Here is a 15,492-nt window from a genome sequence, read left to right on the forward strand (position 1 = left end):
ACCTAACCAAACCTAACTTAACCAAACCTAACCTAACCAAACCTAACCTAACCTAACCAAACCTAACCTAACCTACCCTAACCTAACCTAACCTAACTTAACCTAACCAAACCAAACCTAACCTAACCAAACCTAACCAAACCAAACCAAACCTAACCTAACCAAACCTAACCAAACCTAACCTAACTGAACCAAACCTAACCAAACCTAACCTAACCCAACCAAACCAAACCAAACCTAACCAAACCAAACCTAACCTAACCTAACCTAACCTAACCTAACCAAACCTAACCCAACCTCACAGATCAAGTGTCCGTCAGTCCGAACGCCATCATGCACGCCTTCCTGAAGACCGGCAAGCTGGGGGCGGGGGCAGGGGGGCCAAGCAGCGGTGAGGGGAGCAAGAAGGCTGCGGTGAAGAAGGCCCTTGTGCCCTGGGTGGAGAAGTAGTGAGTGATGGTGAAAAATGGTAGTAATTAATGATGGTGATGACGATAGTGATGGTGAAAAATGATAGTAATTAATGATAGTGATGGTATTAGTGTATGAATGATGGTTATTAATGATGACGATGATGATAGCGGTGTTGAATAGTAGTAATAAATGATGATAGCAAAGATAGTGATAGTAACAGTAATAATAGTGATGATGGTAGTAATAGTAGTGAAAAATGATAGTGAAGCAAGGTACCAGTGATGTGATAGTGATGATAAATGAAGGTTGTGAATGTAATGGTGGTAGTTAAGATGGTGATTAAGGTGAATGAAATGGTGGTAGTGAAGATGATGGCAGTAGTTAATGGGAGGGTAATAATGGTGATGAAAATGATTAATAGTGATGATAAGTAGATTTTTTTTTTTTTTTAATCAACCAATAGATTTACCATACAAGTAGAAATATATATATATAAAAAAAAACACTTAATTTCACTTATAATAAAAATATAACTTGAAAATATTTAAGATTTATTACAGAAAACACTAATTCTCTCTCTCTCTCTCTCTCTCTCTCTCTCTCTCTCTCTCTCTCTCTCTCTCTCTCTCTCTCTCTCTCTCTCTCTCTCTCTCTCTCTCTCTCTCTCTCTCTCAGCCGCCCCAAGACCGTGGAGGAGGTGGCCTACCAGGAGGAGGTGGTGGCGGTGTTAAGGAAGACTCTTGAGGGTGCTGATGTGAGTGCTCTGTGTGTGTGTGTGTGTGTGTGTGTGTGTGTGTGTGTGTGTGTGTGTGTGTGTGTGTGTGTGTGTGTTTGTTTGTGTGTGTGCATAATATTCATCATTTTGTTTTAATAGGGTATTGTTGAAGTTTTTAAGGGTGTTTTAAGGTTCTAGTGACAGATTAACAACATTTCTGCATTATTAACAGGAGAAACACTCTTTTAAAAGGCTCTAGTTGAAGTGACATGGGTTTTCAAGGGTGTTTTTAAGGTTCTAGTGACAGATTAACAACATTTCTGCATTATTAACAGGAGAAACACTCTTTTAAAAGGTTCTAGTTGAAGTGACGTGGGTTTTCAAGGGTATTTTTAAGATTCTAGTGACAGATTAACAACATTTCTGCATTATTAACAGGAGAAACACTCTTTTAAAAGGCTCTAGTTGAAGTGACATGGGTTTTCAAGGGTATTTTTAAGATTCTAGTGACAGATTAACAACATTTCTGCATTATTAACAGGAGAAACACTCTTTTAAAAGGCTCTAGTTGAAGTGACATGGGTTTTCAAGGGTGTTTTTAAGATTCTAGTGACAGATTAACAACATTTCTGCATTATTAACAGGAGAAACACTCTTTTAAAAGGCTCTAGTTGAAGTGACATGGGTTTTCAAGGGTGTTTTTAAGATTCTAGTGACAGATTAACAACATTTCTGCATTATTAACAGGAGAAACACTCTTTTAAAAGGCTCTAGTTGAAGTGACATGGGTTTTCAAGGGTGTTTTTAAGATTCTAGTGACAGATTAACAACATTTCTGCATTATTAACAGGAGAAATACTTTTAAAAGGCTCTAGTTGAAGTGACATGGGTTTTCAAGGGTGTTTTTAAGGTTCTAGTGACAGATTAACAACATTTCTGCATTATTAACAGGAGAAACACTCTTTTAAAAGGCTCTAGTTGAAGTGACACAGGTTTTCAAGGGTGTTTTTAAGGTTCTAGTGACAGATTAACAACATTTCTGCATTATTAACAGGAGAAACACTCTTTTAAAAGGTTCTAGTTGAAGTGACGTGGGTTTTCAAGGGTATTTTTATGGTTGTAGTGACAGATTAACAACATTTCTGCATTATTAACAGGAGAAACTCTTTTAAAAGGCTCTAGTTGAAGTGACATGGGTTTTCAAGGGTATTTTTATGGTTGTAGTGACAGATTAACAACATTTCTGCATTAACAGGAGAAACACTCTTGAGAACTTGGCTAGTCGTCTCTGTGGCCTTGGAAAACAGTGGTGGAGAAAGAGAAGAGCCTTTCAGACCACAGCAATAAGTCTCTGTGCTTCTCTGCCCCCACAGCTTCCCAACCTCCTCTTCTACGGACCTCCTGGCACCGGCAAGACCTCCACCATCTTGGCTGCTGCGAGACAGCTGTTTGGCGACATGTTCAGGCAGAGGTCAGCAGTCTCTCTCTCTCTCTCTCTCTCTCTCTCTCTCTCTCTCTCTCTCTCTCTCTCTCTCTCTCTCTCTCTCTCTCTCTCTCTCTCTCTCTCTCTCTCTCTCTCTCTCTTCTACTACTACTACTGTTATTATTGAAAGTTACAAGAAAAGGAGAAATATTGACAAATTTTATATTATTACTACTACTACTACTACTACTACTACTACTACTACTACTACTACAGGGTGCTGGAGTTGAATGCCTCAGACGAGCGTGGCATCCAGGTCGTTAGAGAGAAGATTAAACGATTCGCCCAGACTACCGTGTCCTCTACCAGGCCTGAGTAAGTGAGAGAGAGAGAGAGAGAGAGAGAGAGAGAGAGAGCACACCCATATCCTCCCAAAACATACTCAAAACCTTCCAAAACATTCAAAACATCCCAAAACACACTCAAACCCTTCAAAACACACTCAAAACCTTCCAAAACACACTCTAAACATCCCAAAACACACTCAAACACCCCAAAACACACTCAAACACTCCAAAACACACTGAAAACACCCCAAAACACACTCAGACACCCCAAAACACACTCAAAACATCCTTAAACACACTCAAACACCCCAAAACACACTCAAAACACCCCAAAACACACTCAAAACACCCCAAAACACACTCAAAACACCCCAAACACACTCAAAACATCCTTAAACACACTCAAAACATCTAAAACACACTCAAAACACCCCAAAACACACTCAAAGCATCCTTAAACACACTCAAAACATCTAAAACACACTCAAACACCCCAAAGCACACTCTAAATATCCAAAACACACTCAAATCATCCAAAACACTCTCAAAACACTTCAAACATATTCAAAACCTTACAAATATCCCAAAAACCTTCTTAAATACACTCAAACACCAAAAACTTACAGAATCCTTTGCATAAACCTGAAAAATATAAAAAAAAAACATTAACAGCACTTTTTAGCCTATTCCAACACACCTAGGCCTATTGTAATTAAACCTAAGCCTATTCTACCTCACTTGTGCCTTTTGAAACCTCCCCCAAATACACTCAGACACAAGAAAAGATTAAAACACTAGAATTATATAAAAACACACCCACAGCTTACTTGTCCTTATTGAGACCTGCCGAAACACACCCAAACGCACTAAACCAACAAAGTAACGGACAAACACTCGAAATGCACACAAAAACATCGTAAATATATATAAAAAAAACACAAAATATCTATTCTATCCTTGTTGAGGCTGCCCAAACACTCAAACACACAAACGGATTAAAACACATTGAAAAAACATAAAAACATTCCAATATTCACCCAAAACATATTTCTAGTCTTGTTGAAACCCCACCAAAGCATCACTTAACCTAACCTAACCTAACCTAACCTAATCAAACCTAACCTAACCTAACTTAACCTAACCTCACTCACCTAACCAAACATCGCCTAACCTAACATCAGCTAACCTAAGCTAACCAAACATTGCCTAACCTAACCTAACTCACCTAACCTAACCAAACATTGCCTAACCTAACCTAACATCACCTAACCTAACTAAACATTGCCTAACCTAACATCACCTAACCTAACCTAACCTAACCTAACATCACCTAACCTAACCAAACATTGCCTAACCTAACATCACCTAACCTAACCTAACCTAACATTGCCTAACCTAACCTAACCTAACCTAACCTAACCTAACCTAACCTAACCTAATCAAACATTGCCTAACCTAACCTAACCTAACCAAACATCGCCTAACCTAACCTAACCTAACCTAACCAAACATTGCCTAACCTAACCTAACCAAACATTGCCAAACCTAACCTAACCTAACATTGCCTAACCTAACCTAGCCCAATGTTCCCCAAACACACCCAAACACAGTAAAACACTCAAAACATACACAAACACACCAAAAATTTGATCTACCCTTATTTAAACTCCCAAAAACCCACAAAGACATTCCTAACCTAACCTTCTCCCCTCTCCACCCCTCTCCCAGTGGCCGGCCGTGCCCCTCCTTCAAGATAGTGATCCTTGACGAGGCGGACTCCATGACGCGGCCGGCCCAGGCAGCGCTGAGGCGGACCATGGAGGTGCAGTCTCGGTCCACCAGGTTCTGCCTTGTTTGCAACTACGTGACGCGAATTATTGAGCCTCTGACGTCACGGTGCTCCAAGTTCAGGTTCCGGCCGTTGGGTATGCGATTATTATTATTATTATTATTATTATTATTATCATTTTTATTTTTTTGTTTTCTTGTGTGATTTTTTTTAGTTTATTTATTTCATTTATTTTACTTATTTGTTATTCCAGAGAGAGAGAGAGAGAGAGAGGAGGAGGGGAAAGATGGAAGAAAGAGGAAGAGGAGGGAAATAAAAAAAGAGGTGAAGGAAAAGGAGGAGGAGAAGGAAGGAATAACAATAAAGAAATGGATGAAAAGGAGAAAAAGAAACTAGGAAGAGGAGGAGGAGGAGAGGGAGAGGGACAGACAGAGCAATAAGGAAGAGGAGGAGGAGGAGGAGGAGAGGGAGACACAGAACAATAAGGAAGAGGAGGAGGAGGAGGAGAGGGAGACAGCAGTAAAGAAGAGGAGGAGGAGGAGGAGAGGGAGACAAAGAGCAATAAGGAAGAGGAAGAGGAGGAGGAGAAGATGAGGAAAAATTTGGAAGAGGGAAGAGGAAGAATTGGATGAAAGAAAGAAAGAAAGAAGAGGAGGAGGAGGAGGAGGAGGAAAGAATAACACACACACACACACACACACACACATAATGTAACCTCTCTCTCTCTCTCTCTCTCTCTCTCTCTCTCTCTCTCTCTCTCTCTCTCTCTCTCTCTCTCTCTCTCTCTCTCTCTCTCTCTCTCTCTCAGCCCAGGATGTGCTTGAAGATCGTTTAACCAGCATCTGCCGCAGCGAGGGGGTGAAATTTGAAGAGGGGGTGGTGGCGACGGTGGTGGAGACTAGTGGGGGTGACCTGCGCCGCGCCATCACCTCCCTGCAGTCCTCCGCCAGGCTCCGAGGCGGTGATGTAGTGCGGGTGTCTGATGTTCTGGATGTAACGGGTGAGTGGGGGTGTTTAGGGAATTTTTAGGGTGTTTAGGGATTTTTTAGGGTGTTTAGGGAATTTTTGGGGTGTTTAGGGAATTTTTGGGGGTGTTTAGGGATTTTTTAGGGTGTTTAGGGAATTTTTTGGGTGTTTAGGGAATTTTTTGGGGTGTTTGTTTAGGGAATTTTTTGGGTGTTTAGGGATTTTTTGGGTGTTTAGGGAATTTTTTGGGGTGTTTGGGGAATTTTTTGAGATGTTTAGGGAGTTTTTGGGGTGTTTAGGGAATTTTTTGGGGTGTTTAGGGAATTTTTTGGGGTGTTTAGGGAATTTTTGGGGGTGCTTAGGGAATTTTTGGGGTGTTTAAGGAATTTTTGGGGTGTTTAGGGAATTTTTTGGGATGTTTACGGATTTTTTAGGGTGTTTAGGGAATTTTTGGGGTGTTTAGGGAATTTTTTGGGTGTTTAGGGAATTTTTTGGGGGTGTTTAGGGAATTTTTTGGGTTTAGGGAAGTTTTGGGGTGTATTTAGGGAGTTTTTTGGGTGTTTGGGGAAATTTTGTAGGTTTCTAGGTTTTTGGATTTGTTAGGATTTTTTAGTATGTTTGGAGAAGTTTTGGAATAGGTAGGAAAGTTTTGTGGAGGTTTTTGGGTGTTTAAGGGAGTTCATGGGATGTTTAGGGAAATTTTGGAGGCGTTTTGGGAAGTTTAGGGAAGTTTTGGGGCGTTTAGGGAGATTTTGGGAGTATTTAGGGAAGTTTTGTAAGTTTTGGGGTGTTTTTGGAGTGTTTTTGCAGTGTCGTTTTGTGTGTCGTTGTTTTGAATGCATCCACCACCCTACTGCGCTCTTAACACTCTCTCTCTCTCTCTCTCTCTCTCTCTCTCTCTCTCTCTCTCTCTCTCTCTCTCTCTCTCTCTCTCTCTCTCTCTCTCTCTCTCTCTCTCTCTCTCTCTCTCTCTCTCTCTCTCTCTCTCTCTCTCTCTGCAGGTGTGGTGCCAGACGAGCTGATCACACACCTGCTGGACGCCTGCAGTGCTAACTCATACGAGGGAGTGAAGGAGCGCCTGTCTGTGCTGCTGGCTGAGGGTCACGCCGCCAGCCAGGTGATGAGCCAGCTGCATGACGTGGTGCTGGCCAACCCACACCTGTCTGACCTCAGCAAGGCGGCCATTTGTGAGAAGCTGGCGGTGAGTGGCTGGGAGGGAGACAGACACACATACAGACAGACAGACAGACAGACAGACAGATAGATAGATAGATAGACAGATAGATAAATAGATAGACTGTGTGTGTGTGTAAGAGACAAGACAAACAGACAGACAGACAGACACACAGATAGATAGATAGATAGATAGACAGAAAGACAGACAGACAGACAGACAGACAGACAGACAGACAGACAGACAGACAGATAGATTGATAGAAAGATAGATATTGTGTGTGTGTGTGTGTGTGTGTGTGTGTGTGTGTGTGTGTGTGTGTGTGTGTGTGTGTGTGTGTTAGAGACAAGACAGACAGGCAGGCAGACAGACAAACAGGTACACACACACACACACACACACACACACACACACACACACACACACACACACACACACACACACACACACACACACACACACACACACACACACACACACACACACACACACACACACACACACAGAGAGAGAGAGAGAGAGAGAGAGAGAGAAGGGGGGATTGCAGTAGTTATAATAATAGTAATAACATTGAAAAATATTGCTGTTAGTACATACAATTGTTATAAACATTATTAATGCCATTATTATTGTAGTTATGATAAAAATAATAATAATCTTCTTCTTCTTCTTCTTCTTCTTCTTCTTCTTCTTCTTCTTCTTATTATTATTATTATTATTATTATTATTACTACCACTATTACTACTACTACTACTACTACTAATCACAGCCACGAAGGGGAAGTCTTGCCTGACGAGCTTGTTAAAATTTCAGTCAAGTTTCCAAGACAACAGATAACAGTGATAGTGATGACACCCTCCATGTAGAGAGACTGAACTTGTTAAATTTACATTCTTTAGAGAGACACAGGTTAAGGGGGGACCTGATAGAAGTCTTTAAGTGGTATAAGGACTATAACAAGGGGGATGTAGGCAAAATTCTTAGGATCAGCAACCAGGGTAGGACAAGAACAAGAAAAATTTAGGTTTAGGAAGGAGATAGGAAAAAAATTGGTTCTCAAATAGTTGTAGATGAGTGGAATGGACTCAGTAATCATGTAGTTAGTGCTGGGACACTAGAGAGCTTTAAGAGAAGATTAGACAAGTTTATGGATGGGGATAATAGATAGAAATAGGTAGGTATATTTCACACAGGGTCGCTTCTTCCAGCTTCCCTTATTTCTTATGTTCTAGACTTTAAACCGTTAGACGAGGCACCCCATTAGAGGCTACTGAGAGGTTAGGACACATGGGATACATTGAAAGGTGTTAGGCAGGATAATGACAAAGCAACAGGTGAAAGAGTTGTAATTAAACGCTAAATCTGAGTGGGATTATGTAATTATTGGGGTGCCACAGGGTCAGTATTAGCACCATAGCTGTTTGTAATATCAGTGACTTGGATTTAGGCATTAGTAGTGATGTTAGTAAGTTTGCGGATGACACGGACAGGTTAATTAGGGCAGAATCGGATGCCGTCGCCTTGCTGGGAGGTTTAAATAGGATGAACGAATGGACGGACAGACGGCAAATGCAGTTTAACGTCAACAAATGCAAAGTGCTTAGCGTAGGTAGAGGAAACCCACACAGTAGGTACACAGTAAACAAGACTGGTAGATTCAGAGTACGTAAAATATTTAGAAGTTATAATTGGCTAAGAAAACAGTACATAGAGGCCACAAACAGGGCAGATGGACTATTAGAATTAATTTTTGGGGATGTTAAAAATAAAAGGCCAGAAGTAATATTAAAGTTATATATGGCGCTGGTCAGACCTCACCTAGACTACACTGTGCAGTCTTGGCCCCCACATTACAAGACTATAGGCCTATTAGCATCACCACAAAAGAGAATGCCTAAAAGGATACAGGGAATGGTGTGTATTCGTTACAAGGCAAAATTGAAGCTATTAAATCAACATTGCCTAGAGACGTGTGTTGAGGGGCGTCATAGAAGTGTTGTAAGTGGTGCAAGGGTTACAACAAGTGGGACAAGCAACATTAGGGTCATTAACCAGAACAGAACAAGAAATAACAGGTTTAAGCTTGAAAAATTTACGTTCAAGAGATGAAGGGATTGGTTTTGAAATAGTGGGTGAATGGAACGGACTCAGTGATCAGGTCGTTAGTGCTGAGTCGTTAGGGAGCTTTTAAAAGAGTAGATGAGTTTATGGATGGGGACTGGCTGGAAATAGGCAGGTATATTTCAAACAGACTGCCACGTGTAGGCCTACTGACTTCTTGCAGCGTCCCTTATGTCGTATGTTCTACTATTACTATTACTACTACTACTACTAAAACTATTTCAACAACAATAACAGCAGTAGTAGACCTTGTTTTGAATATTACCACCACCACCACTACTACTACTACTACTATTTCAACAACAATAGCGATAGTAGAGGTTGCTTTGAATACCACCACCACCACCACCACTACTACTACTACTACTACTACTACTACTACTACTACTACTACTACTACTACCACCATAATGCTGCACCACCTTCTCCGTGCTGCAGGTGTGTGAGCATCGGCTGCTGGGGGCGGTGACGAGTTCCTGCAGCTGCTTGACCTGTCCTGCACCGCCATGCAGCACCTGGGCCGCGGCGCGTAGAGCAGGGTTGCCAGATTTACTCAGGGACTTAATACCAAATACTTCAATTTTCAATACCAGATTCACTTTTTCAATACCAAACTAATGATAAAATATGTTTTCGTAATTTTTTAGTTGAAATAAAGTATATACTTGGTTAGTGAAGAAGAGCATCCAAGCCAGCGTCCGTTTCCGTGGCAACTATGTACATGTCGAGTGATATAAATTTCTCGAGCATTTTGTCACTTATATTCAGATGTTTGCAGCACTTCCCAGTCATTAACAGCGTGATCCGCATTCTGAGTATTGATTGAAGCATGGGTAATTTCATTCTGTTTCGTACTTTAGTTTTTATTGCATTTGCATTTGAGAAAACTTTCAACAAACGCACTGGTCACTGGGCTTGTGGGGCAAGGTAATGCGTATCATGCCAGTTCATAATATGGTTTAGAATCATTGCTTGAGTAATTCTTTATTTTACGACCAGAATACAATCTCTCTCTCTCTCTCTCTCTCTCTCTCTCTCTCTCTCTCTCTCTCTCTCTCTCTCTCTCTCTCTCTCTCTCTCTCTCTCTCTCTCTCTCTCTCATTTTCAACAATAATAAAGCTTTGTGGGAATTTAAATTGTATCATTCATCATTTCTGCCTGTTTAGTGATAATAATAATAGTGACAAATACCTAAAAGAGAGTCACTACTTTTTCAACAATAATAAAATTTTATAGGAATTAAAATTATATTCATTATTTCTGCCTGTTCAATAATAATAATAATAACAATGACATTTCTGACCACCACCAGTTCTTTCAAGCAGCAGCTACGAGCCTAACCTAATGTTGATAATATAGAAATCCTTGTTAATCTGTCACTGTTCGACTCTTTGACCAGCAGGGGCACAGGAAACGCAGGTAACAGTGCAGGTGTTTATTCACAGAAGGTGTGAACAGAAGGCTGGAGGTAGGTGATCTCCCGGCGCCAGGCCGCGCACTTCCACTTAACACTTATGACTGAAGCCTAGCTCGTTCACTCATACACGTATTCATGCCTCACACAAGTCTCGCTCATTCACTCGTTCACACAACTAGCTAACAACCACACACCTCCCCCGAGACATAAGGAAGATTCCTTATCTTTGTTATGGCTACCGTAACACATGAAACAAAGTTACAATGATTGAAGTACAGAAAACACGGTACATATACACAAAACAAACACAGCGTACAATGAACACGTACGACTAATCGTAGGTGCTACGGTGCCACCGCACCTGCAGTCGTCTCGGCTCCCTACGCTGTCGGCTGCTTCGACGCTCTGGTTGCTCTCGGCCACGGTGTACCCCGTTACCCTGATGCTCCGGGCTGCCGGGATGGTGGTGTTCCTCGTGACCCTGATGCTGAAGCGCTGCACCGCCATGAGCGGTGTGCTGCTCGACAGGAAGGGGAGCAAGAGGTCTGTGTGGGCGTAGGTGTCTTCTATTACGCCACATCACGCGACCGCTGCCCATCTTGATGAGGTAGTCTCTCCTTCGCCCAACAGCCACGATGACACCCAGGCGATCCCAGAGGCCTGTCGTGTGATCTTGAACGTCGACGTGGCCACCGAGGTGCAGGAGAGGAAGAGTACGGGCGGACGCGTCGTGGCGAAGTTTCGCTTTCTTCCTCAGTCGCTCTGCCTTGGCGTCGCACTCATCAGCAGCGCGCTGCCACTGCTGAGCGTATGAGCGATGATGAGCCGGGACACAGGACCTCATAGGATGACCGAAGAGGACTTGTGCTGGTGATCGCCCTTCCGCCCTCGGAGTGTTGCGCAGTTCCAGCAACCCGCGAGCGAACGCATCCTCGTCCAGGTGTCCCTGCTGTGTGGTCGTGAGGATCAGCTTCTTCACGGACTTGACCGCTGCCTCGGCGTGACCATTGGAGCGTGGATAATGAGGTGAAGATACACGATGCTCCACCCCCCATCGAGCCAGGAAGCGCCGTACCGATGAAGAAGTGAACTGCGGTCCACCGTCAGTCCTCAGGAGAACAGGCACGCCCGTGTCGGCGAACACACCCCGAAGGACACGAACGAGCTGATCAGCCGATGCTGGACGTGAGCATGCAGACACGTGAGGCCACCCAGACAAGCGATCTACATACACGAGGTATGTACGGCCTGCTGCGTGGAAGTAGTCTGCAGAAACTGACTCAAACACCCTGCTGGGTGTGTCCGTGTCCTGCCAGAGAGGTTCGTTGGCTTGGCTTGGTAGGAGTGGACGGCATAGTGAGCATCCAGAAACGACGTTCTCAACGTCTCTGTCCATACCAGGCCAGTACACCGTTTGTCGGGCCCGTCGCTTGGTGCGCTCCATCCCCTGATGACTGTCATGGAGTCGCTCTAGTGTTTCTCGGCGGAGGCCTGTGAGGAATAAGAAGCCTCGGCCCGTAAACCACCAGGTCGTCGTCTACGGCCAGCAGACTGCGCACCGGCCAGTACGTACGCAAGCGGTGATCGAGGTCGTGGCAATGATCAGGGAAGCCCTCGATGATGACGTTCTTGAGCAAGCAGTACTCCCCGTCTCTTGCTGCTGCGGCACGTACCATTTCCACAGTCTGATCCTGGAGTGGTGCTAAGCGGACGCCGTCCTCATTGGTGGCAGATAACGCTGAGATGACCGCTGAGTGGAGAGGGTCGAGGTCACCAGAAGTAGCAGCATCCTCTTCCTCCACTGGGTCCTGTACTGGAGCACGTGAGAGGGCGTCGTCTGTCAACTCGATGGCCATGGATCCACCAGCCATTGCACGTAAACCTTCCTTTGCTTCGAAGACGCTGGGAAAGGCCTTGATCACAGCAGCAGCGTGCCCCGCACGCTGCTGTGGCGTTGGGTCGTAGGAATGAGGCCAGCTGATCACTTCTGTGGGCGTAGATAGAGGTGGCTGCGAGGCGGTCGGGTACTTGATGGAGCTGTTGCCGGTGTGCTGTTCTTCCCTGCGTAGCGGTCGGATTTGAGCCGGAAAATCTTCGGGGAGGATTCCGAGAGCGATGGAATCGTACCAGCTAAGCAGCGCCCCCTTCACCTCCTTCACCACGCTCACAACAGTCTCAGCTTCCCTGTCGCCCAGTTGCAAGTGCGACGAGAAAGTTCCTACACAGGTGAGGGGGTGATTACCGGCAGCATAAAGTCCATCACCATCAGCGGGCGCCAAGCTGGAGGGCGGGATTCCAAGGAGTGTTGCCGTGTCGAGGCCAATAACGGTCGTTTCGGCCCCAGAGTCAGGAGTCCACGTAATCTTGTCTCTTCCAGCGGGATGTGTGGCGGTAATGAGCACCTGGGGCGCAGGTCGTGCCGTCACCGTCTTTGTGTATACGCCTGATAAGAGCTGGTATACACTGGCACTGGCTCCCCGCCTCGGGCCTGCACCGCGATGAGGAGAGACAGTTGCGGAACTCCTCGAAGCTCCTCGTCGTTTCCTCACTGTCTGCTGACATACACTCGCAAAATGCCCTCTTTTCCCGCAGTTACGACACACTTTATCTATTGCCTGGCATCCCCTTTTGTCACTGCGACAATCTTTGCCACAACGATAACAGCCCGTGGGGCTTGAGCCCCCGAAACTGCCCTTCCTGTAGTTCGAGACAGCGTTCACACCATGGCTCGAAGAGTGAGAGCCGCCCCTTAGTACTGCACTACACTGGTTAGCGCTCTCTGATGCTCTGCAAATATCTATGGCGTTTTCAAGGGTGAGTTTCTTGTTTTCCAGCATGCGTTTCAGAGCCACTTCGTCTCGTGTCCCAACGACAATTCTGTCACGCAGCTGATGGTTTATGCACTGGTCGCAAAAGTCACAGAAATTGGCGATTTCCTTAACAGCACATAAAAAGTCGTCAAAACCTTCTTGCGTTTCTTGCACGCGGGAGTAGAAGTCTCTTCTATCCATGATGATGTTGCGCTGGCTTCGCAGGTACTCACACATTGCATCGAGGATGGTTCTTAACTCCGCGTCTCTCGGTAAGCTTATCCCGTAGCGAAGTGTACGGGTCCACTCGTCGTCTAGGACAGCAGCGAGTGCCGCCCTCTGCTCAGCCAGGGAGAGACAGTCTATCCTGGCGAGGGTTACGTATCCTTCAAACTTATGGCGCCACGTGTCGAACTCACGTAAAGATGCTGACGCCGTTAAGTGAGGAATGATGGTGGCGGACGTCGGGAACCTCGCGCCCTGGGTAGACGTGCTGCGGGCTGTGGTTTCGCCTTCATTGCTCGCCGTGGTGCGACTGGGAGCTTGTGTCCCCACTCTCTCCAGCAGCTGGGTTAAACGCTCCTCGCGAGCCTGACTCTGCTCCGACTGTCGCGCTAGCAGAGCCTGACTCTGCTCCGACTGTCGCGCTAGCAGGGCAGCCAGCGCCTCCAACTGCTTCTCCATTCTGCGCCGTACCCACTGCAGCCTTGTCCTGATCCTACTCACTGCGCCATGTTCGACTCTTGACCAGCAGGGGCACAGGAAACGCAGGTAACAGTGCAGGTGTTTATTCACAGAAGGTGTGAACAGAAGGCTGGAGGTAGGTGATCTCCCGGCGCCAGGCCGCGCACTTCCACTTAACACTTATGACTGAAGCCTAGCTCGTTCACTCATACACGTATTCATGCCTCACACAAGTCTCGCTCATTCACTCGTTCACACAACTAGCTAACAACCACACAGTCACTACAACAGTAAAATACACTGAAAAACCCGTGCACTTAGAACTAGAGCCTTTTAAAACAGTATCTCCTGTTGATAATGTAGGGATCTTGTTAATCTACCACTGGAATTATATATATAAAAAAAAGGCCTTAAAAACCCGTGTCCCTTCAACTAGAGCCTTTTAAAAGTGATTCCCGTGTTAATAATGTAGAAATCTTGTTAATCTGCCACTAGAACCGTAAAAAAACCTTGAAAACATGCAATTAGATACTTTTAAAATAGTTTCCCCTGTTGATAATGTAGGGATCTTGTTAATCTGCCACTAGAACCGTAAAAAAAAACCTTGAAAACATGCAATTAGAGACTTAAAATAGTTTCCCCTGTTGATAATGTAGGAATCTTGTTAATCTGCCACTAGAACCATAAAAACACCCTTAAAAACCCGTGTCCCTTCAACTAGAGCCTTTGGAATGCAATGTTTCAAAATACGATCCTAAGCTGGCCATGTCAAGTATCCCTCCCCCCCCTCACACACACACACACACACACACACACACACACACACACACACTACTGTCGTACACTCTAACGATAACAAACATTTATCTTTCGCTCTCAACACAATATTACAACACAATCAGTCACCACTTTTGTCACAACACAATACTCAACACACATCCACGCAGTCATTTTAATTCTAGATATTATGCAAAACGCCATATCCTCTTTCATAATAATTGTCATATTTACTTATCTGTCCTGAAAAGAAATGATTAATCTAATAATAGTGAATTAAGTTTTTTTTTCTTTCACATAATTATAAGTAAGGAGTGATAAGTTGCCTAAATGACAAAATAATTATAAATCGCGAATCATTATACAAATTTACATAACTGTCCTAATGTCACAAAAGAGAGAGAGAGAGAGAGAGAGAGAGAGAGAGAGAGAGAGAGAGAGAGAGAGAGAGAGAGAGAGAGAGAGAGAGAGAGAGAGAGAGAGAGAGAGAGAGAAATAAATCAGCACTTTTTTTCAGATGCAACAAAAGTATAATTAAAAGTGAATAAAAGAAGCATTACTTAAATTTTATGTAATATTTTTTTGTATTGCATAACAACTTTAATATAACCAAACATTACAATTAAATAACACTAAACTAAGTAACACTTTTCACATAAAACAAATAGAAAAATTATAGCACTTCCTCCATACATAACAAAAAACAAAATAACAGAAAAAAATAATAATAACAACCTAAAATAAGGGGATACGAAACTAAACGCCAAAGATGTAACCCCTTTAGACACAGCGTGGAGATATTTAAAAACGTAACCCACGGAGAGGAGCTCAGTGTGCCTCGAGAAGTGAGGGAG

The 15,492-nt window shown here is 44.0% G+C and overlaps 2 protein-coding genes across 2 annotated transcripts in view; both read left to right on the forward strand.

Moving 5' to 3' along the window:
- The first annotated feature begins 304 nt into the window (after positions 1 to 304).
- LOC135095576 (replication factor C subunit 4-like) lies at positions 305 to 10,086 on the forward strand. The gene is given in 9 exon segments (XM_063996478.1): positions 305 to 449; positions 1,090 to 1,168; positions 2,503 to 2,600; positions 2,829 to 2,927; positions 4,628 to 4,824; positions 5,497 to 5,688; positions 6,656 to 6,855; positions 9,389 to 9,407; positions 9,410 to 10,086. Coding segments are annotated over 9 exon segments (1,074 nt in total). The 5' UTR covers positions 305 to 333; the 3' UTR covers positions 9,484 to 10,086.
- A 5,384-nt stretch (positions 10,087 to 15,470) lies between these two features.
- The window catches only part of LOC135095382 (sodium/glucose cotransporter 4-like), a 15,137-nt gene continuing 15,115 nt past the window's right edge, over positions 15,471 to 15,492 (forward strand). The window contains 1 exon segment of the mRNA XM_063996182.1: positions 15,471 to 15,492. This exon segment is cut by the window's right edge and continues 178 nt beyond it. The gene's annotated coding sequence lies outside the window, so the exon portion shown is untranslated.

This window comes from Scylla paramamosain, chromosome 49 (assembly GCF_035594125.1).
Source record: "Scylla paramamosain isolate STU-SP2022 chromosome 49, ASM3559412v1, whole genome shotgun sequence".
Classification (NCBI taxonomy): domain Eukaryota; kingdom Metazoa; phylum Arthropoda; class Malacostraca; order Decapoda; family Portunidae; genus Scylla; species Scylla paramamosain.